This window comes from Hordeum vulgare, chromosome 3H (genome assembly GCF_904849725.1).
Source record: "Hordeum vulgare subsp. vulgare chromosome 3H, MorexV3_pseudomolecules_assembly, whole genome shotgun sequence".
Classification (NCBI taxonomy): Eukaryota; Viridiplantae; Streptophyta; class Magnoliopsida; order Poales; family Poaceae; genus Hordeum; species Hordeum vulgare.
Genome location: NC_058520.1, coordinates 521,713,467 through 521,736,099, shown reverse-complemented (window position 1 = coordinate 521,736,099; position 22,633 = coordinate 521,713,467). Strand labels below are relative to the sequence as shown.

At 44.2% G+C, this 22,633-nt stretch overlaps 3 protein-coding genes across 5 annotated transcripts; 1 reads left to right on the top strand and 2 right to left on the bottom strand.

Annotated features, from left to right (window-relative positions):
* Positions 1–6,356: 6,356 nt before the first annotated feature.
* LOC123444655 (probable U3 small nucleolar RNA-associated protein 11) lies at positions 6,357–9,228 on the top strand. Of its 2 annotated transcripts, XM_045121449.1 has the most exons (9): positions 6,357–6,541; positions 6,693–6,783; positions 7,058–7,149; positions 7,235–7,331; positions 7,433–7,512; positions 7,644–7,727; positions 8,281–8,380; positions 8,680–8,768; positions 8,853–9,228. In XM_045121449.1, exons 1-9 carry the CDS (start codon positions 6,486–6,488, stop codon positions 8,854–8,856), a joined length of 693 nt encoding a protein of 230 aa, XP_044977384.1. In that variant the 5' UTR covers positions 6,357–6,485; the 3' UTR covers positions 8,857–9,228. The 2 variants fall into 2 exon arrangements, with proteins under 2 accessions (XP_044977384.1, XP_044977385.1); XM_045121450.1 differs by having other exon boundaries at positions 8,680–8,862.
* A 14-nt stretch (positions 9,229–9,242) lies between these two features.
* LOC123444653 (L-2-hydroxyglutarate dehydrogenase, mitochondrial) lies at positions 9,243–12,214 on the bottom strand. 2 transcript variants are annotated; one of them, XM_045121448.1, is made up of 6 exons: positions 11,884–12,214; positions 10,997–11,278; positions 10,151–10,587; positions 9,754–9,913; positions 9,523–9,673; positions 9,243–9,492 (listed from the first exon to the last, which is right to left on the bottom strand). In XM_045121448.1, the coding sequence occupies exons 1-5, from the start codon at positions 12,139–12,141 to the stop codon at positions 9,557–9,559; spliced, it is 1,254 nt and encodes a 417-aa protein (XP_044977383.1). In that variant the 5' UTR covers positions 12,142–12,214; the 3' UTR covers positions 9,243–9,492; positions 9,523–9,556. The 2 variants fall into 2 exon arrangements, with proteins under 2 accessions (XP_044977383.1, XP_044977382.1); XM_045121447.1 differs by having other exon boundaries at positions 9,243–9,673.
* Positions 12,215–12,746: 532 nt separating this feature from the next.
* Positions 12,747–17,007, bottom strand: LOC123444657 (leucine-rich repeat protein 1). Its single transcript, XM_045121453.1, has 6 exons — positions 16,637–17,007; positions 15,916–15,987; positions 14,183–14,326; positions 13,895–13,966; positions 13,737–13,808; positions 12,747–13,054 (listed from the first exon to the last, which is right to left on the bottom strand). The coding sequence occupies exons 1-6, from the start codon at positions 16,840–16,842 to the stop codon at positions 12,985–12,987; spliced, it is 636 nt and encodes a 211-aa protein (XP_044977388.1). The 5' UTR covers positions 16,843–17,007; the 3' UTR covers positions 12,747–12,984.
* Between the last annotated feature and the right edge of the window lie 5,626 nt (positions 17,008–22,633).

Below are 22,633 nucleotides of genomic sequence, written 5' to 3'. Positions count from 1 at the left end.
ATCAACGAAGCGCTCAAAATCCTCATCATCCTTTTTCTTGGATGGCTTAGGAGGAAAGGGCATAGGTATCTGAACCCATGGCTCTCTTTCTTTACCATGCTTCCTAGCAGTGAAGTCATTCTTGTCGTATCTCTTAGGTTGTGGGTTATCAGGATTAACCGTAGGTTCAATCTCCACATCCTCATCATTGCTAGGTTGAGCATTATTATGAACATCACTATCCATATTGTCACCAGGTTCATGTTCATCACCGGATTGTGTTTCTGCATTAGACGCAGAAATATCATTAGGTTCTTCAGGTGTGACAGTATTTGGTGAACTGGCGTGCAGGTTTCTATCATCCTTCTTCTTCTCCTTAGGATGACTAGGTGTATAACCATTGACTCCTTGAGAATCTTGATCAATTCTCTTAGGATGACCTTCAGGATACAAAGGTTCCTAAGTCATTTTGCCTCCTCTAGTAATGACTCTGACAGAGTTGCCATTTAGTTCATTGAGCAGGTCATTCTGAGCTTTAAGTACTTGTTCTACCTGAGTAGTAATCATAGAGGCATGTTTACTCAGAAGCTTCAGATCATTGAAATTTCTGTCTACACAAGCACTTAAATGGCTAAGCATACGAGTACTTTGTTCCAAATGCCTGCTAACATAATCATTGAAACTCTGTTGTTTGGCAACAAAGTTGTCAAATTCATAAAAGCATAGGCTAGCAGGTTAGTCAAAAGGAATATCACTCTCATCAAACCTACGTAGAGAATTCACTTCTACTACCTGTATCGGGTTATCGAGACCATGGATCTCTTCGATAGGTGGTAGATTTTTGACATCTTCAGATCTAATGCCTTTCTCTTGCATAGATTTCTTGGCTTCTTGCATATCTTCGGGACTGAGGAATAGAATACCTCTCTTCTTTGGAGTTGGCTTAGGAGGTGGTTCGGGAATAGTCCAAGCATTATCGTTGATCAAGATGTTATTTTGTAGGGTCTCAGCTTGTTCTACAGTTTGTTCCCTAAAAGCACAACCGGCACAACTATCTAGGTGGTCTCTAGATGCATCGGTAAGTCCGTTATAGAGGATATCAAGTATCTCGTTCTTCTTAAGAGGGTGATCACGCAAAGCATTCTGTAGGTGGACGAGCCTCCCCCAAGCTTGTGGAAGACTCTCTTCTTGGAGTTGAGCAAAGTTGTATATTTCCTGCAAGGAAACTTGCTTCTTATGGACAGGGAAATGTTTCTCACAGAAGTAATAAACCATCTCCTGGGGACTATGCACACATCCAGGAGCAAGAGAGGTGAACCGGGCTTTAGCGTCATCCTTTAGAGAAAAAGGAAACAACTTAAGGATATAGTAGTGGCAGATCTTCTCCTCATTAGTGAAAAGGTTGGCTATTTCGTGTAGTTTGGCAAGATGGGCTATGACCGTCTCAGACTCATAACCGTGAAAAGGATCAGATTCGACTAGAGAGATTATCTCAGGATCGACTGAGAATTCATAATCCTTATCGGTGATAAAGATAGGTGAAGTGGCAAACTTCGGGTCATATTTCTTCCTAGCTTCCCGAGATTTTTCCTTCCACTTGAGAAGTAATTTCTCAGCGTCATAGGCATCCTTACACGCAAGAAAATCCTCAGCTATCTCTCCCTCCATAACGTAACCCTCAGGTACATCAGGCAATTCATATCTAGGAGAGCTAGATCTAGCAGGAGCAAAAGGAGGTTCTATCTCAATAGTATCGGCAGTATCAGAAGCATCACGAGCATTCACAGTAACTCTAGCAATATGAGCATCAAGGAACACTCCTAGTGGAACATCAGGCAAAATAGTATCTCTAGTAGTATCAAGCATAGCATCATCAGGCAAAATAGCATCTCTAGCATCATTAGGCAAATCAGTATCAAGCATAGCATCTCTAGCAGTATCAGGCATAGCATCAGGCATGGTATCAAGCATAGTATCATTAGGGATAGTATCAAGCATAACATCTCTAGCAGTAGCATCATAGGCATCATCAAGCACAGGCGACATATCAAGATTTCTAGCAGGAGATGATGTCGCAAACTTACTCATAACTGAAGGTGAATCAAGTGCAAAGCTAGATGGCAGTTCCTTACCTCCCCTCGTAGTTGAGGGCAAGACTTTGGTCTTCGGATCCTTCAGATTCTTCATAGTGATCAGCAGATATAAATCCCAAGTGACTCAGAGAATATAGCAATACCTCCCCGGCAACGGCGCCAGAAAAATGCTTGATGCCAACTGTTCTTACCCTTTGCAATGGCACCAGAAGAATGCTGCTAGCACTCCCCGGCAATCGAAACTAGAAGAATGTTGTTGACGGCCCACAAGTGCATGGGATCGCAACAGTTTTCGAGGGTAGAGTATTCGACCCAAATTTGTTGATTCGCACGACGGGAGGTGAGAGAATACTCTCAAGTATTAACAGTTGAATTGTCAGATTCAACCACACCTGAAAGATTAGTATCTGCAAGCAAAGTAGTAACAGCAGAGTAGCGAGTAACGACGGTGTAACGAGCAATAGCAGCGGCAAGGAAAAGAAGTAGTGACAGCAGTAGCAAGTAGCAACAGTAGCAAGCGACAATAGTAGCAACAGTAGCAGCAGAGCAAGATAAGTAACATCAGTAGCATCAGTAGTAGCAGCAGCAGAGCAAGACAAGTAACAGCAGTAGGACAAACTCGTAGGCAATGGGTCGGTGATTTGTTTGGATGATATTCATCATGCAACAGTTATAACATGGAGAGATATGTGGCTAGCTCCCGTTCGTCAATGTGATGTAGGCATGCATTCCGTGTGTCGTCATACGTGCTTAGGGAAAAGAACTTGCATGACATCTATTGTCCATCCCTCCCGTGGCAGCGGGGTCCAAAAGGAAACTACGGGATATTAAGGTTCTCCTTTTAATAAAGAACCGGACCAACGCATTAGCACTTGGTGAACACATGAACTCCTCAAACTATGGTCATCACCGGGAGTGGTTCCGGTTATTGTCACTCCGGGGTTGCCGGATCATAACACATAGTAGGTAACTACAACTTGCAAGATCGGATCTAAAACACACATATATTGGTGACAACATAATAATTTCAGATCTGAAATCATGGCACTCGGGCCCTAGTGACAAGCATTAAGCATGGCAAAGTAGTAGCAACATCAATCTCAAAACATAGTGGATACTAGGGATCAATCCCCATCAAAACTAACTCGATTACATGATAGATCTCATCCTACTCATCACCGCCAAGCGAACCTACGAATAGATTACTCATGAACGACGAAGAGCTTCATGGAATTGGAGAGGGAAGAAGGTTGATGATGACGATGGCGACGATTTCTCCTCTCCGGAGCCCAAGACGGACTCCAGGTCTGCCCTCCAGATGAAGAACAGGTGGTGGCGGCGCCTCCGTATCGTAAACGCGGCGAAAACTTCCCTTTTTATTTTTTCTGGGACGAAAGGGGACTTATAGACCTGAGGTTGGGGCGGCAGAGTCGTGCGGGCCCCACAAGCCTGCCAACCGCCACCAGGGGGTGGTGGCGGAGCCAGGGCTTGTGGCCCACTGGCCCACCCCCTCAGGTGGAACTTGGCGCAGATATTTTTTATATTTTCCAAAACTGCTCCCCGTAGATTTTCAGGACTTTTGGAAAACTTTGATTTCTGCACAAAAATAACACCAAGGCAATTATGCTGAAAACAACGTCAGTCCAGGTTAGTTCCATTCAAATCATGCAAATTAGAGTCCAAAACAAGGGCAAAAGAGTTTGGAAAGGTATATACGATGGAGACGTATCACTTACCATACCACAAGATCCCATGCGGTACATCATTTGCGCTTGTGTGATGGTCATCTTTGAGTTATATCTTTGATCTTCATCTTGGTCAACATTTTATCTTTATCCATGATTCAACTTCATGTCTTGAAGGCCCTTTTAATTTCTTCACTATGGTTCGTTGCTTCAAGACATGATTACCAATATCTAGATTCACCATGACCATATCAAGTTTCTCCATGAATCTCAGATTGGCGATAACTTTCTCGTCTTCATGATACAACATAGTCTCTTGAGAGGCACATTTAATTCTTCACTTGAATTACCTGCTTGAAGACATAATCATCCATGACTCAACATGTGAGCCCATCATGATCTTATTTTCAAGACATATGTAGAATTCTTCTCTTTAATTCTTCTCTCAAGATCTTGATCCATCATGGTTTAAACCATAAGCAAAAGCATGGGAATGTCTAAGATCCTCAATGGACTCCACATAGATCACATCTTGTTCATCACATGGAATTCATTCTTGATCGTATCATATTTGATTCAATCAATGAGCTCATCCTTGATGCATGCACAACAATATGTATATGACATCCATTTAGAATTCATTCGAGCTCCTTCTTGCATCTTCATGGAACAAACATACTTCAATTCATCCAATATTCTTCATGCATTGCAAATAGATATTCCTTCAAATGTATAACTCAATGCAAACATTAGTACATTAGGATTGTCATCAATTACCCAAACCACACATGGTAGAAGTATTAAGTTTTGGCATGATGTGTGGACTCGAGATATGTCCTTGGAAGTTTAGTTCTCAGATCTATTCTATATTTGCAACCAGCGTGATTGCATTGTCTCTCAGGTGTGGGATGGAGTGCAACTTAAGCTCTCTTTTAGAAGATGTGTTGACAGGTATGGACTTATAGGTGGAACCAGTTGCTTGGTATTATCCAAGACATTCCCCTAGGTAATGGTCCAGATGTCCCTATTTGAATGTTGGAATCCAAAGGGATTTATTATGTTAAATCTTTCCACAACGCCATTAACTTTGATGACGTTGTTTCTACCATTAGTGATAAGATGTGGAAAATATTGTGTCCTCATAATATTCATGTTTTTCTTTGGCTAAGTGTTTATAACAAGATCTGAACTAGAAACAATTTAGCTAAGCGTAGAAACATCGATGATCCCACCTGTTTATTTTGTAAGGAATTGGAATCAGTACAACACGTGTTCTTTGATTGTATTGTGGCTAAATGCATTTGTAAGATGATATATGGCTTCTTCCAAATGCCCATTATTTCCTGTTTTAAGGATGTATGTGTTTTGTGGCACAAACATAAAGAAAAACCTGTCTTGAACATGATTGTAGCTGCCTCCTTGTGGAGTGTGTGGAAACTAAGAAATAAATTCTGTTTTCACGGTTGTACTTGGAAAAGTCTAGACTGCGTTCTTGTGAAACTTCAAAACTTTCTACAACAATGGGGAGTGCTCTGCGACGCCATACAGGAGACAACGCTTTGGCAATTCATCAGCGAGTTGGACAAGTGTCGCGGGGAACTGCTCCGCATCACATGAAGATAATTCCATAGTCTACGGTAGTTTGATGTTGCTAGCTACCCTCCTCCGTTTGTCTTAAGTTTCTAGTTTGTGTTGCTCTTTGAGCTGTGGATGGAAATACTTTTATTTGGCCTTGGCTCTATTGCTGGTACGATCTCGGTTGTAATGAGGCTTAGATCTGCACTCTTATGTTTCTTGTCTTTTTGCTTCATCAATAAAAGATGGAGCAAGGAGAAACCCCTTTTATTCAAAAAATATATTACCGACCGCTGCATTATTTCCGTCCGAAATGAAAACAATGTCTAGAGGTCTGTATTATTACACATGTATTTAAGAGCAAACCGATAATTCAAACAGGGACTAAGAGGCAATGTGGCAGTCTCTACAGCTTGATACTTGATTGATGACAAGCCAGTTTTGTTTTATCTCGTTCACAGACGCGCTAGTTATTCTTGGCGAGTTAAAAAATACTTTCTAAAAAGAAAAAATATGAAATATTGCGGATTTTGTTTTTAAAAATTACCTTTTTAACACAGTACTGATGGAAACATTCATATACACGCACATACACTCACCCTTATGAACACGCACACGCATACCTTACCCCTATGAGCACTTTAGAGAGACTGAGTCGGCATATCATCTTCAGATTTACGAAGTCGTCGTAGACGTCTCGTCGTCGACGGAAACGTCTCCTCCCACTAAAAGAATATCGTCGAAAATTCTGAAATAAATTCAGAAATAATACAAGTATGAGTATATGAATCCAATGGATTGGTGATATCACTGTCACTCCAACTATCGAATTAAAGGTTGTTTGAAAAATTGCTAAGGCCATGCTTGGGAGATGCGATTGTTCACACCAACAACAATTGTTCAGCCTCCCCGCAAAAAAGAAAAAAACGTAACACTACAGCCCAATACGAACGGGCCGGCTTGCGCCGGACCCGCAGACCTGGCTTCGACCGCCCGAGAAAAACCCAAACCCTGAACCCTAGCTTGGCCAACCCCCTTCTCTTCCGGCCTCCCATCTCCCCTCCCCTCTCCTCTCCTCGCCGCGTAGCCCCTCCCAAATCCGCTCCTCCGCCGGCTCGCTCCTTCTTCCGGGAGAGGGGCAGCGAGGACGAAGATGTCGTCCCTGCGGAACTCGATCCCGCGGCGGGCTCACAAGGAGCGCGCCCAGCCGTAAGTCCCTCCTCCTCCCCTTGCGCGACGCCCCCCGCCTCCCACGACGCCGGAGTCCTGGGGCTCTTCTGGGGGCGGCACCCTGTCGGACCTTCCTCTCGCGCCTGCGCCGATTTCCTGACCGATCTTGGATTTCGGATTGGTATTGCAGGGAGTCGCGGAAGAAGTACGGGCTTCTGGAGAAGCACAAGGACCATATCGTCCGCGCCACGGCCTACCACCGCAAGGAGGACTTCATCAGGGTATTGCCTCTGCTCCTTCCCAAGTTGGGACTCTTTGTGTAGTATCATTTATTCTCTTCACCTATGTCATGTGATGTGCCCCTTCAACTGGCTCTAGTTCCTTTGTTTTGCCAACATTGGCCGAAAATCGAATTGAGCTCAACCCAAACACACCCTTAGGACCTACAGTATGAGAGTTCAGAGGGACATTTTCTTTCGTTTATTTGGTACATTCCTGGGATGTTTATCATAGCCATCTTAACCCATGGTCCTTGTTCTTATCTGGTAAATACAGAACCTGAAGGAGAAGGCATCATTCAAGAACCCAGATGAGTTCTATTTCAAGATGATCAACAGTAAAACCGTGGATGGAATCCATAGGCCCAAGTACGTTATAGATTAGTTACTCTGGCAAGTTCGAACCTTGGTATACTCTACGTGTTAATTTGGATGATCATGTACCTTTTATTAGGCCTGAAGTAAACAATAAGTACACCGAAGAGGAACGCATGCTGTTGAAGCATAAGGACATGGGATACATCTTTCAGGCTGTCCAAAGTGAAAGAAAGGTTTGTGGTGGCTTCGAAATATTCAAAACACACGAGTACTATGTTTGTTGTGGCTAATTCCTATATTCCGTTCCAATTTGAATGCACCCCTTTGACTGTAGAAAGTTGAACGATTGAGCTCAACCCTTCACGCGGTGGATGAAAAGCGTTCAAACAAGCACATTTACTTCGCGGAAGACAGGTATAGATGTGGCATTCTTGCTTCGTACCATTTTTCAATTTTGGATTTGATTTTTCAAGATTCATTTTTAAGTCGCTGGCTAGCTACCTAAGATTTTGCAAATACTGAGATGATTAGCTGTTTTATTTCAGAGAAGAAGCCAAAGAAATACGATCTAGGATAGGTCAAAGCAGCAGCACACCTCAATTTGGCAACATCCCTTCTCGTATAAAGAGGTAGTATACTCTTTCTTTTGGGAGTATGATTTCCATGTTATATATGTGGCTATTGTGATTAATGTTATACTCCCTCCGTTCCTAAATATAAGTCTTTTAAGATATTTCACTAGAAGTCTACATACGGAGCAAAATGAGTGAATCTACACTCTAAAGTATGTCTATATACATCCGTATGTAGTCCACTAGTGAAATCTCTTTAAAGACTTATATTTAGGAACGGAGGGAGTACTTGGAAAGGATAGCTTTCATTTGTCAGTTTATCAGTGAATGAATATTACATGTGTTATCTTTGGTCTTTACTCACATCGGAAGTACCTGCTATTCATTATTGAGACTTGAGAGTTTGGGTGTTTTGGTGATTTAGTTCATGCTTCTCGTGGTTAATGTGGGTGTGAATGTAAGTACATTCAGCAAATTACTTGGTAGTAATGGCTTGGATGGGGGATAGGATTTTTTTTCCGTCTAGCTCAAAGCATTATCTTGATTCTTGTACACATTAGTGCATCAGGTGCTGCCTTGATAAACTTATATCCCGTCAAATTCTTTATAGGAAAACAGCTTCGTCCTACAAGGAGTTGGAAAGCAGGAAAGAAAGGGTTAAGAATCTTGAGAAATTGTATGCGGACATGGCCTTGCAAAAAGAACTGAAGGTGCTTTTTCTCTGACGTATTAAAATATTTATTTTGCTTCAGTGAAGTCCATATAATACCTTCGGTGACTGAACCATAAAATATTAAAATGTTAAGTTTATTGTGAAAAATAATGTGAAAAATACAACTCAGTTGAACCCGTTTATATTTTGTCAGCAACCGAAGTCTCGAGCAGCCTAGAGTAGATATCTTCAAACGAACTGGCTTATGGAATTTTTATGGTCACGTCGATAGTATGGTAGTAGTACTTTTTTTGTTGTCAAGTTCTAAGTTACTGAACTTGTTTAATACCGGGGCAGAAACCTGGACGCAAAAGGAAGCTCCGTGAAGAAGAGATGGTAAATTCAGTAAAACAGCCTGTTTACAAGTGGCGTGCGCAAAGAAAGCGGTGAGATGCTTTTAGTTTTTATTATCTTGTTTACAAAATGTTATGTTTTCTTTCTGACCTATCAATTTATTCACCGTCGTTCAGATGATAGGAATGAAGAAAGCTGGCTCTTCAAGAGTTTCACTTCCCTGTGACATTGCCCAACACCCCATCCATTGCTTTCAAATATCTTTATAACCTTTTGCCTGGTGATATTTGCGGATCCTGTGCCGGAGACAATGTACTGCTATTAGTCTATTACCATATGTTAATTTCTCGACATGTCAAGTGATCAGAGTTACCATGTAAGAACGATTTTGATGGATATAGTTGAAATCGTGCCTGTGTTGTGTATCAAGATATTTGTGATAGGAAGCTAGTTTACTTGCATTCCACGATTAGAAAGCAGAGTCAAATTGTCAGAGTTGCCTTGTATTTTTTATGCTAGTAAATGTACACTACCATCGTGCTTTCCATTGAATCATGGCCATCCAATTGTCATCAAATGGTCAACAGACGCTTTATTGCATATACTTTTGCTCAGAGACACAAGCTGGTAATGCAGTGTATCCCTTCACGCACAACCTATGCGACATCAACCTACAATCGACATATTCTGTTTATTCGACTAGGCTGGAGAGCCACATCTTTACAGGCTTCATCTTGTTCTCTCTCAAAATAAAAGGAAATATCATTGTAAGCAATGCGATTCACATGATAGCCTCCAGCTGTCCTGGGTTCATCCATCTTTAATTCATCAATCGGTGATTGTTCGAGCTTTAATTCATCAATCGGTGATTGTTCGAGAATCAGGTGCTGTTATGCCTTGAAACGATGTGTTCTGCAATTGCCAAGCTTGACGTCAAACCAGGGGATTCTATACCAAACACGTTAACCAGCCCAGGAATACCGTGGACATCCTCCCCCTGCAGTAGTCAAGAGTGTTCAGCCTCTTGTGTATATCGATTATACTTAGACTGAAAAGTGAACTTTGAAGTTGAATAACCTGAATAACAAAATCTGAAGGGCGCTGCCCTGGGCCAGAAAGCTTTGGCCGGATCCCAGAATAACCAGGCTCCAAAGAACCATCCTTGAGATTTGGAAAATACTTCCTTATCACAGAGTAAAATCCAGAACATCTGGTGGGGTTCACCGAGTAATCAAACCTGATGTACATAGATGCTAAAAATCATACAACATCCTAGCTTTTCCAAAAAAGAAGAAACTACTTCTACACAACTTGGTAAATTTTAGGCAACAACTGTAGTAACTTTATGTTTAAATATTGGACACCACTAGAACATTAGCATGCCATATTAGGTATTTGTAACTCCACCAATTTCAGCGATGTGTATAACAGGTCAAAAAGACCATATATAATTAAACTGAACAAGCAAGCATACCTATTCAGGAAACATGACATGTCGTCCATTTTACCATCTAACCATTCAACATCTGGTCCAAATTTGACAAGGCCATTTAAGTCTAGTGTGACATGGACCCCTATGCCACCATCCTCTGGTAGAGGGTATATTAAGTGGCTGAAAGGACTCTTGGTTTGTGAGAGAGTGAAGTAACATCCACGGGCGTAGTAAGCCGGGGGTACAAATGCTTGGTCAAGGCCATTAAGTCTTTTGGCCAGTGGAATTGCACTCAAACCTGCTGCGTTTATTAGAAGTTTCGGAAGCAAAACAATCTGTGGGGGTACAGGAGAGCCTATAGAATGGTTCTCCAGCTCTTTGCTTTCAGAAATATGAAGCTCGATCCCTTCATCTCCAACATGTCCACTGATGACTGCTGTGTTATATGATATGGTTGCGCCTAGGTTTTCAGCATCAGCCTGCATCACATGATAGTATGAGATGCAACGCAATGGAGTGGACTAACATAAAATGGCCATAAGTACACATGCAGATGAACATAATATAATTGTGTAGAGGAAAGACCCATGAAGGAAATATTTTTGGATTACCAAGCCTGAACCCTTCAAACAATGCTGGGAGATCAAGGAAAAAGAAAGAAAGGAACGTCAACATGGTTTAACTAGTTAAAATTACTTCGACAGTGCTCTCTACATAGCACTATTTAAGTTACTTATACGGTTTTCATTCTTGGAGAGTGGGAAAAGTAAGTTTCCACTCCCCCACTTTAAAATAATTAAATCATTATAAAGGATTGTAGCAGGCAAAATAACCAATGCAAAGACAAAAAATGGTACTGTAAGTATCAATAATAGATTAGGCAAGTACCAAAAGGGAGAGCATGAATGAATGTGAGTCAACAATCCCAGTACTAGGTGATAGTAAAGCTTTCAAACAACGCAGTTCAGGTTCCATCTCCATGGCCTGAGAACCTTCCATCATCTGAAGATCATCCACCCCATTGTCTTTAGCAGTCCTGAGGAGCATGTCCAGCTTTGCAGTCTCTGCAACACCAGTAGCAACGATAAGTTTACCGAGCCGTTTATGGGGGATTGCTCGTTCTGCGCAGTACTTGTAGAGCATCTCCCTTCCTCTTACACAAAGGCTAGCCTACAAAAAACATTTCGTAGGTAGCATTAATAACACGCACAAATGCGATAGCATCCTTCATATAAGCTTTAATTTCTATTCGACATAACATGAAAAGAAATGTAATATGTCAAATAGCATAGGACAGGAAAGAGGATCATTATTAACAACATTATTGCTGGACAGAAGGGGAAAATGAAGTAATGAACTGTAATTTTCTACAAGTGCATCAGCATTGCGACAATACACCTTCAGAGGCATCAAAAGAATATTGCTGCTGCGATGTGCAAAACCAAAAATCACACAAAGCGGGGACGAAGCTTACGATGATTTTTGTTGAATGGGCTTATTTATTTGCACGATGGAACTACGCGTTACTATCTTCTATAATAACATTTGTCTAACAACCGAAATGAGCGTATAATATGGAGTAGACACCGATGAGCCAGAGATGTTAAATTGCTGATGCCAACCATCCAAGATGACTGGTGAGAACTGACTGAACCAAGATTTACCCTGCAATGACAGGTTTCTTTCCCAAATAAAAGCAGCTAGTAGAAAGGTAAGTAGAATCCTTGTGCACGAACTCGTAGATTATACGGCTTGGCCGGGAAGGGGCGGCGCACCTTGAGGCTGCGGGGAGGGTAGTAGATGCCGGCGTGGATGACCTCGCTGTTGCGGGAGCTGGTGCCGGTGCCGAAGCTGGAGGCCGCCTCGACCACCACCACCTCGCGCCCGGCCATGGCCAGCGCGCGCGCCACCGCGAGGCCGACCGCGCCGGCGCCCACCACGACCGCGTCCACCGCCTCCCGGGGGGTCCCGGCGGCCAACTGGGCGAGACCTCGCCGGCGGCAGGCCGCCGACAAGCGCCGCAGCGGAAGCATCACGGCCGGCCCGGCTTCGGGAAGCGAGTTGAGGTCCGACCCTGGCCCGGTGGCACCAGTCGATCACTTCACTTTCAGTGGCCCGATCGTGTCCGACCGACAGTTTTCATCTCATCCCTCAAAAAAAAAAAAAACGGATAATTGCCCCAGTAACTTTTTTCTGAAGGAAATCACTGTCACTGGCAACTACTTTCCCTGTCAAAAAAGGAAATTTCGCTTGTACATGTTGTGAAGATGCTTTCGAGACAAACTTACACACGGTTTTTTACCATCAGAACCTGAATATTTTTCAAGCTATTAGCAGAGGTCAACTTTGCCTAAAGGGCGGGTATTCTGGAACTGAAAGGGGCAGTACAAATTATCAGCGGCAGCCATCCGTTTTCTTCAATTGCTTTGGTTGGCACCGCTATAAGAATTCAATTTGATACACTTGTGGTCAGAAAAGAGGTTGGAAGTCCGCCAGCTACTCTTTATTGCACATTTCACACCAATCCCATATCAGTTCTACATCAGCTAGATCTAACGTATATAGTACTGTACACAAGTAAGCAATCAAGCAGAAGGTGCCATAATGGAAATGACAATACCATTTGAGTCATGACACATAGGCAATCTTTATGTTTTACTTCCACAGGCAGAAATCATCGTTTCTGCTACACAACATACAACAACTCAACTTCCCTGCTGAGAGCAAGGCACGCATGGCATGACAGCGCTATGTAGGGAGGAACATTACAAAGTGGTGGCAACGTGCAGACCTAACAATCTATATCACCCCATCCATCTCCGGTAACTTTGTAAGCCCATTACTTCCTAGGGTTCTTTTCCCCTTCCCGTAGCCGTTTAGCAGTTGGTTTCATATACAGCCAGGCCTTGTAGTTCCGGACCTTCCAAGCGTGGGTTCCTCTCGAAGCTGGACATAAAACAGAATGCACACATGTCAACGAATGGGTCGACAAATGAAATGTCGTAATGGTTGTTAGAACATGAGCTGGAAAGTGTATACAAATAAAAAAATGCACCATTATGAAAAAGAAAACATAATGTGCACACCAGGCTCAAAAAGTTATCCATGTCCTTCGGTTCACAAAACATATCGAATACTGAAAAGAGAATTAGCAGAAAGGGCTGAAGAAGAAAACACTAGGCGACGAAGGAAGTGCTTGGAGTGGGTCAACTAAACTATGCTCGAATCCACAGCAGTAGGTGATAAAAAGCCTCCCATTCCTGCACTCATGCGCTTGGAAGATGCCCTTTCAGAATGAAAAGATTATACCCTTTCGTATCAGAAATAGCGATTATCCACCTTATCATGGGAACAGTCAACCAAATCAATTTTGCAAATATAGAAGCATCCAACCATAGATGTGTAACTGAAGAATTGTGAGGAAGTGACGACAAAATGCATGTGATTTTAGAATCCACATATTGGTCGGTCAAATAATCACAGGAGTGACTTCATTTGCCTTTCTTAAGTACTGGTTAAGAGACACACATCCTAAAATTAAAGGCAGATTCTCTGTGGGTAATCAAACTTAGGCATATCTTGAAAATCTCCATGTCACAGTACAATTAAAAAAGGCAAGCAAACTTACTTGCTGAGAGGAATGTGCTCAAACGGTCCAGTCGTGGGAATGGTTCCACACAGATTATTACCAGAAACATCACTGAAAAACAATGAAGCCAAAATTATCACATGGAAGATTCACGTGGAACCAACCGCACTCATCGTTGGAAATGAAACTGTACTTACACAACTTTGAGGCTAGATATTCCTGCCAGCTCCCTTGGAATTGGTCCAGTCAAACGATTGCCATTGAGCCGCCTATGAAAGCACAACAGTGTGTTAATCACAAAATACAGAACTATAGTATTGCATCTGTACACAGCACCTACGAACAAATATCCTAGCAAAACCCAACACCATTAGAACAATACAGAATGTTCATCTTTAGCATAATCAGCAATAAATCAACATTCAGTTGCTAATATGTGATAACTATTTCATATGCAGAGAGTATTTGAAGAGCATAAAACTTACAAGAATACAAGGGACTTCAACTTCCCAAGTGTTGGAGGAATAGTCCCCGAAACGTTGTTCTTGTACAAGTCCAAGCTAATTAGGTTCTTCAAATCACCAAGTTCCGACGGGATCGTACCTTCAATATTATTTTTGTAAAGTTCCCTGTTGCAACACTAATAGTCAATACAACTGCATTGCATTGAGATGAATAATCAGTAAACATTAAACACTAAACAGAAATTTTGATACATCAGGCCTAAATATCATCAAAACAAAATACTCCCTCCGTTCCTAAATATAAGTCTTTTAAGCGATTTCACTAAGGGTCTACATACAGAGCAAAATGATTGAATCTATGCTCTAAAGTATGTCTATACATCCGTATGTAGTCCACTAGTGAAATTTCTACAAAGACTTATATTTCGGAACGGAGGGAGTAGAACATAAAAAAAATGCAGCAACGACAAAAATGGAAATGGATCCTACGTACCCATTCAAAACAGGATAGTTATTTAGTTACCCAATGTACTGAACAGGTTTTCGGAGGACATGTAATGGTTGTCTGATACTATAATGGAAGCCATGGTTAGCTCCTTTTATATTTGAATATCTTAAGATCTCGTAGTCATCATAGCAGGTTAATCCATGTCCATACAACAACAACAACAACAACAATAACAACAACAACAAAGCCCCAAACAAGTTGGGGTAGGCTAGAGGTGAAACCCATATGATCTCGCGACCAACTCATGGGGTTCTGGCACATGTATAACACGCTTCCACACACCCCTGTCCATGGCTAGTTCTTTGGTCATACTCCAGCCCTTTAGATCTCTCTTTACAGAATCCTCCCATGTCAAGTTCGGTCTACCCCGGCCTCTTTTGACATTATCAGCACGCTTTAGCCGTCTACTATGCACTGGGGCTTCTGGAGGCCTGCGCTGAATATGCCCAAACCATCTCAAATGATGTTGGACAAGCTTCTCTTCAATCGGCGCTACCCCAACTCTATCTCGTATATCGTCATTCCGGACTCGGTCCTTCCTTGTGTGGCCACACATCCACATCTTAACATACGCATCTCCGCTACAGCTAACTGCTGCACATGTCGCCTTTTAGTTGGCCAACACTCAGCACCATACAACACTGCAGGTCGAACCTCCGTCCTATAGAACTTGCCTTACTATTCAGTTTTGCTTTCAAGTTCTGCTACCGACTCAGGATTCAATTAGCTTAATTAACATAGGTCATAGTACTGTAAAGCTACTATATGATGTGATACAGCTTAATACATAAGCTTTAAACTGGAAAAATAATCAATCTAAATTATTAGTTGAACGTTCAAACAAATTTACACCTGGAGTCTGGAACATATGTCATTCTAGTTCAAAGTCTTTACCAACAACAAAGTCAGTATAAATCACATGCATGCAGGTTAAAACTGTCTCTTGTAGGATATATCCCATCTATGGAGAAGCGCACATGAATTGGTAGTTACAACTTACAAGAGCCACATATCAGACCACATCACAAATCAATCAGCAGTAATTTGATGATCAGATGCTACTATCAGTGTTTTGCAAATTGCAACTTACATGGGACACATCATCTACTTCAACGAATATAACGTATTTTGCAAATGATGGAACTTTATGTGTAAACAGTAGTGAACACAAATGATACAGTAGGTTTCAGATTACTACTGGGAGAAACTAGCAATAAGAAGAAAACCACATGCAAGAAGAACTTACAGATATTGCAAATGCTCCAATTTACCAAGCTCGGGCACCAGATGACCAGATAAGTTCAAGTTACCAAGATCTCTGTAAGATGGGGCATTTGAAGAGAACAATCAGATGAAAATATTCTGGTAAAATTTGCTCTCATATAAATACAAGAATCATCAATAGCTTTTCTCCAAAAAAGAGAACAATTTACATGTCCACACTGTTCATATGATACAGCAAAGAAATAATGCTATGGTGACTCAGCGACTATTTTTAGATCCTGAGAGTTATCGTTTGGAAAGATATGGCATGCAAATTGAATCCTGAGTCTGATTGGTATTCCCCCGCCTCTTTTTACTGTATTCCCCTTTTCAGTCTAAATGTTTTACTCCAACCCTAATGCCCCAAGCAACAACAACAACAAAAAAACTTGAGAAGGCATGTTCAAACAGGTTAATTTACTATCCGGCTCTTGCTTTGATTCACGTAGGAACCTGCCCACTCTTCGCTGCCAACAATAAATAATCTACCAGTATTGAGTACCAAATCCTCGATTGCGTAACATTAGGTCTGTACTGTCAGGAACAAATTATACTAGGTAGGAAGCAACACATCCGCTGCAAAATCGTTTTCTCTCTCTCGAGTCGCTCGAGCCTGGCTACCCGTATCCGACTCCCCATCCACAGACCACAGCCCCGAACTCAACCCGAACCAAAACTAAAGGGCGAGCAAGCAAGGGACGCACAGGCGGGTGACGCGGTTGTCGCGGTCGCAGGTGACGTGGAACCAGGTGCAGGGGTTGACGAGGGTGGGGTCCCAGCTCTGCAGCACGCCGCCGGGGTCCCGCAGGCTGCGGCGCAGCGCCGAGAGCGCGTCGCCCTCGGAGTTGGCCCCCGCCAGCGCGACCGCGAACGCCGCGACGAGGGCCAGGCCCAGGGCTCCGGCCGCCATGCTGGGGACGGGCGGGGGAGATCGGCCGCCGGATCTGGACGCGGCGGGGCTGGCTGCGAGCAGCGGGTGGGGAAAGCGGGGGGAGGAGGAAGCTGCGATGTGTCTGCTCGTCTGGTGCCCCGGTCCAGTGCGGCTGCTGCCGACTCCCCCCCGCTTTTGTATTGCTCGGTAAAAGTCAGTGAGTGGGAGTGGGAGGGGGTAGTGGAGCGGCCGGGCTGGGCCCAGTTGGGTGGGTTGGGTTGGGTTGGGTTCCTGGGCCCATGCACGCTGGGGTGGAAAGCCAGCGAAGAATCCGTCCGTTGACGTGAGTCGCTCTGCTGCTGCTGCTGCTGGGTCTTCTCTGTCTTTTTTGCCTTTTCCTTTTCCTACCCGTCTACTAGGCTGCCATAGGTCAGGTGTGAATCTTCTCGATTCCAAGGGGGGGAAAAATGCCTTGCCCTGATTGGTCCCAACTGAGCTTCTTCGCTAAGCTGGTTATTTTTAGTCTTGTGAGTGGTGACGGCGACGCGCTAAACAAAGAGACCTTCTTGTGTAGCCGCTTTCACCCTACCAGGCTCGTTTTAAAATCCACTTCCCCCTCTTTGTCTTTGTGTGTGTATAGGTTGAAGATGTAGGGACAGACTCATTTTAGTACGAGTACATGCGTATGAACATACTTTTCCCTGGCTCCGATTTCTTTGTGCTAATTTATATGCACTGCCGCATTTCCACTAGCCTGAAAAAGGCAGGGCAGCGGAGAGACAGGGGCAGGGAAGATTCCATGTCACGCACTGGCGCGCGTGTGTGTGGGTGTGGTGGCATTGACATGTCCACATCATGGCCCGCTAGCTGGTTTCGCGGGGTTTGTTTCCTCGCTTTTCTACACGCCTTGCCAACAGGCACCGCACTGGCTCGAGACTTGACGGCCTCCGTTTTCCTGTTGTCGTTGCTGCTGCTGCGGCATGCGCTGCCTTCGTCAAACAGGTTCCGTCTCTTGATTCGCAGCAGCGCTGCTTAGAAAAATCGTCGGCCTAACTTCGGAACCTTGAAAAGGCATTGAACTAGCAATTCAAAAACACCGCTGCATAAAGTGCACTGAAAAGAAGGGTAATTGCGCAATTTTGGGTTAAACATTTTCTTTTTGCAGGGGAATATATACTGTATCATTAATCTTTCAGGATTGAAGGTCTTACAATCAATTGAAGTCTCCAATCAGAATTTGGTCATCCAATTTCGACCAGGTCAGTAATTTCTTAGAACTCTTATATTTTTATTTATTTATACAATGCACTATGGTTCCTAAGCTTTCTACGATTGAAGGCCTCACGATCAACTCAGGTCTTCAATTGAAATTTGGCCATCCAATCTTGATTGGGGCAACAATTTTTCAGAACTCTTTTATATTTTTTCTTTTTATAAAATACACTATGCTTTCTAATTTTTAAATCTTCATAACTAATTAAAATTTAAAGTTGGGTCATTCGATTTTGACCGGATCAACAATCTCTTAATGAGCATTCTCATTCAATTCTTTTTAATTCAGATGCTTCCTAATTTTGAAGCTCTCACATTCAATTGACGTATACAATTATGAATTTGGTTCACATTTTGGCAGGAACGACGATTACTCAAATCAATCGGCAGCAACGGACCAATAAAACATATCAACCCAGTACATCCTCTCATCACCTAGAGAAAAGAAGTGCCAACATATAATATTATAGCATCAATATAGTACATGTAGTTAATAATTTAGAAAACTTTCTCACATAAATATGAATTGATTAGCAGATAATACAGAATCACATCACGGAAGACCAACCAAAACACCGCATTAAATAAAAAAGCATACTTCATCATCCCGCACACTCACCAAACCAAATATTCCCTCATTTTCAAAATGTTAAGTGCTTGAAAAGTCAATTTTTTATAATTTGACCAAGTTCGGAGCAAAAAATATCAACATTCACGATACTATCTCTGTAACTTAATATAAGACTTTTTGACATATACAATGTCAAAAAATATCTTATATTAAGTTATGAAGGGTCTACTAAATAAATAAGATGTGAAAATTTTGTTTCACGGTGAATCCAATGATATCGAATTGATATTATGAATGTTGATTTTTTTACATAATTAATCAAACTTAAAGAGCTTTACTTTTCGTAAAACAAATACACCATGTATTTTAAAATAAAAAGTGTAAAAAAAGCAAATACAACAACATCAACGATACAGCAAAGCGCGCCTAACACTTCTAGTTTTTGGTTAAACTTAGATCAACTTCAATTGCTTCCATATCTCTAAAGAAGTACGTTTATGGAAAGTTGAGGAATAAAAATCACCCAACAGCTGTCATAAACCTGGATTTTTTGGGGATCCCGTATAATTACCTCCTCCCTCCTGCAAGTTTACGGGAAGAAAGCCTTCTCGTATAATTTTGATGACGGCAACCACCTGAAACTTTACCCGCGAGTGTCGCCACCATGATCCGCCACTCCCATGCACCGTTGTGCCGGTGTGCCTCCGCCACGCACTGCCGCTGTTGAGCGTTGCCGTCACGACCTGTCGCTCCCGTGCGTCGTTGCGCCTATGCCTCCGGCATGCGCCGCCAATGTCGAGCGTTATCGTCACGGTCCGCCGCTCCCGTCCGCCGTCGCACAGGTGTGCATCTGGCACGCGCCGCCAATGTCGAGCGTTGTCGTCACGCTCCGCCGCTCCCGTCCGCCGTCGCACAGGTGTGCATCTGGCACGCGCCGCCGCTGTCGAGCGTTGTCATCATAGTCTGCCGCTCCCGTCCACTCTCGCGTAGGTGTGCCTCCGGCACGCGCCACCGCTGCCGAGCGTTGTCGTCACGGTTCGCCGCTCCCGTCTACAGGTGTGCCTACGACACGTGACGCCGCTGCCGAACGCTGTCGTCACGGTCCACCACTCCCGTCCGCCGTCGTGCCGATGTGCCTCTGGCACGCGCCGCCGCTGAGCGTTGTTGTCACGGTGTGCCGCTCCCGTGTGCCGCCGTCGGTGTGTCTCCTATTTTAGGAAGGATTCCGAAACTAAGAGAGGGATAAGGAGATGGAGCATGGTCTAGCTACAACAAAGATGTGACACGAGGATTTTACGAGTTCAGACCCGTCTCGAAAGAGGTAAAGACCCTACGTCTTGTGCTCTTAGAGTTGTTTCTCTTGTGTCTGAGTATTACAAAGGATTGCCAGCCCTGTCGTGGAGCTATCGGGTGGCTTATATAGAATCCACCGCTCCCTTGCTCTAGCCCATTACAAAGTGAGTGTTTATGATGATTACAAGCATTGCTACTTGTAACTCAAGCCATGATGACTAGTAACGCTTGTAATTACACACCTTCGGTTGTTGTAGATCCCATGACAAACTTTGTTCTTCTCTGTTCGAGTGATTTAAGACGCAACCGAGTGGGTCGATGACTACCGAGGTGGATCTTCATCGTCTGAGTGAACACCGATACAAGTTTTTCAATCAACATGATATTCCTTGGGTGCAGATGATTTGGGCTCAATACTGTAGCAATGGCAAAGCCCCTGATGCTAACCATAAGGTTGGGTCTTTTGGTGGAAACACTGTTGCTCCCTCATTTTTTATTTTAAAGAGATCACCAAAATTCAAATACATAGTGTGAACACTGTCAAATTCTTGGAGGATGAGAGGAATGAGGAGAAGTTGAAATTGAAATACCCACCGTTATACTCCTTTGCCAAGAACAAGGATATACGTGTCCAACATGCTAAGCAAGAATGTAATACAGACTTTTATGACATGTTTCATGTAACGCCCAAGATGCGACCCTATCCTTATTTTGGCGCGAGGGCCTCGACAGGGATAGAAGCGCATCTCGTCGTTTCGCAAGAATGGATATCGTTACAAGTACATATACTGAAGAGAAGAGTATATGGAATTGGCTTACACTCGCCATAAGCTACATCAGAGTCACATCAGTACAATACATAAATATCACGAAGAAGAGCAGGGTCCGACTACGGACGAAAACAAACGAGAAAAGAATGACGTCCATCCTTGCTATCCCAGGCTGCCGTCCTGGAACCCATCCTAGATCGACGAAGAGGAAGAAGAAGAAACTCCAAATGAACAATCATCGCGCTCACGTCTTAATATACCTGCAACTAGTGTTGTAGTAATCTGTGAGCCACAGGGGACCGAGCAATCTCATTTCCAAAGGTATCAAGACTAGCAAAGCTTAATGGGTGAGGTATGGTTAAGTGGTGAGGCTGCAGCAAGCGACTAAGCATTTATATGAGGTGGCTAACTTACGAGTACCAGAATAAAAGAGGGGGGGGGGGGTGAACTACGCATAGCGAAAGTGAACTACTGATGATCAAATGAATGATTCTTAACACCTACTTACGTCAAACATAACCCCACCGTGTCCTCGGTCGGAGAAGGAGCTCACGAAAGAGACAGTCACGGTTACGCACTGAGTTGGCATATTTTAATTAAGTTAACTTCAAGTTATCTAGAATCGGATGTTAAACAAAGTTTCCACGTTGCCACATAACCGTGGGCACGTCTTCCCGAAAGATTTAGCCCTGCAGGGGTGTGTGACAGCCCGATGCCGACGTTCCAGAAGATTCCCCTCTTTTCCGTTTTTGTCGTGTCTTTATGTTTATTTGTTGCATCATCATCGCATCACACACATCATATGCATTGCACTGGCATCTCTGTTGCCGCCAGTTTTCAAACTTGCATCCTTTGTTAGTTGCCGGTTCTCGTCGTTGTCCGTTCTGAGCCCGACCGCACACGCACGCGCCCGCGACATCGTCAAAACCCTGTTTTAGAAGTGTGTGTAAAACTTTCTCTGATTGAGTTGAAACGTGGCATGCGGTCTTAATATATTATAGGTAGACCACCTGCCAAATTTTGTCGCAATCGGAGTCCGTCTGGTACCCGAACGGTCGACTGTAGCGGCACCGTATTCGGTCTACAGTCGGACGTTTATCGGTGTTTTAAAAATTACGTTGACGGGTGCCATTTCCCTCTCTTCCCCGGCTAACCTACTCTACGCGGTCACTTAGCCGATCCCGCGTTCGAGTTCGTTCGATTCCGATCGCGTGGGCGAAAACGGGGCCGAATTCGGATAACCCTAGCCTATTTTGTCTATAAATAGAACCCTAGCCACCTAACCCTAACCCTCCTCGAAATCCGTGCCCGCAGCTCTCCCCCACCTACCACCCAGTCGCCTCTGCTTCTTCCACCTCGCACCAGGCCCGCCCGGGCTCGAATCAAGCCCACCCAAGCCCATCCGGGGCCCGGGTCGAGCCAGCCACCGCGAGCCGCTCCCGTGAGTCCTCGCCTCTCGCTCCTCTGCTCCGAGAGCCGCAACTCCCGAGGTGCCCGCGGTCGCCCGCTGTGCTGCGCCGAATCTAGCGCCGCCGCCGCTCGTCGCCGCACTCGCTGCGTTGCCTCGCCTGCGTGCGCGCCGCCGCCAGTGCTTCCCAGCCCCTGCTGCAGTGCCCGCCATCGAACCCACCTGTGCCCCGCCACCGGTGCGTCGCCGCCGCCGGGAATGGGGTCGTCAAGGCCGGATCCGGCGCCCCCTTCCTCAGATCTGGCGTTCTCGCGCCCCGGCGGCTCGCTGGTACCTCCTGCCCCCGCCATGGCCGCCTCCTGCCTCTGCTCATACGGGAGGAGGGAGCCGCCCCTCTAGCGCCAACCGCCAGCAACGCCCGCCCCTCCCGCAGCGGCCTAGCGGGCCCATCACGTCGCGGCCCAGGACGACGCCACTGGCCCAGCCCGCCCCCTCGGCCTGCTCCTCCAGCTGTTT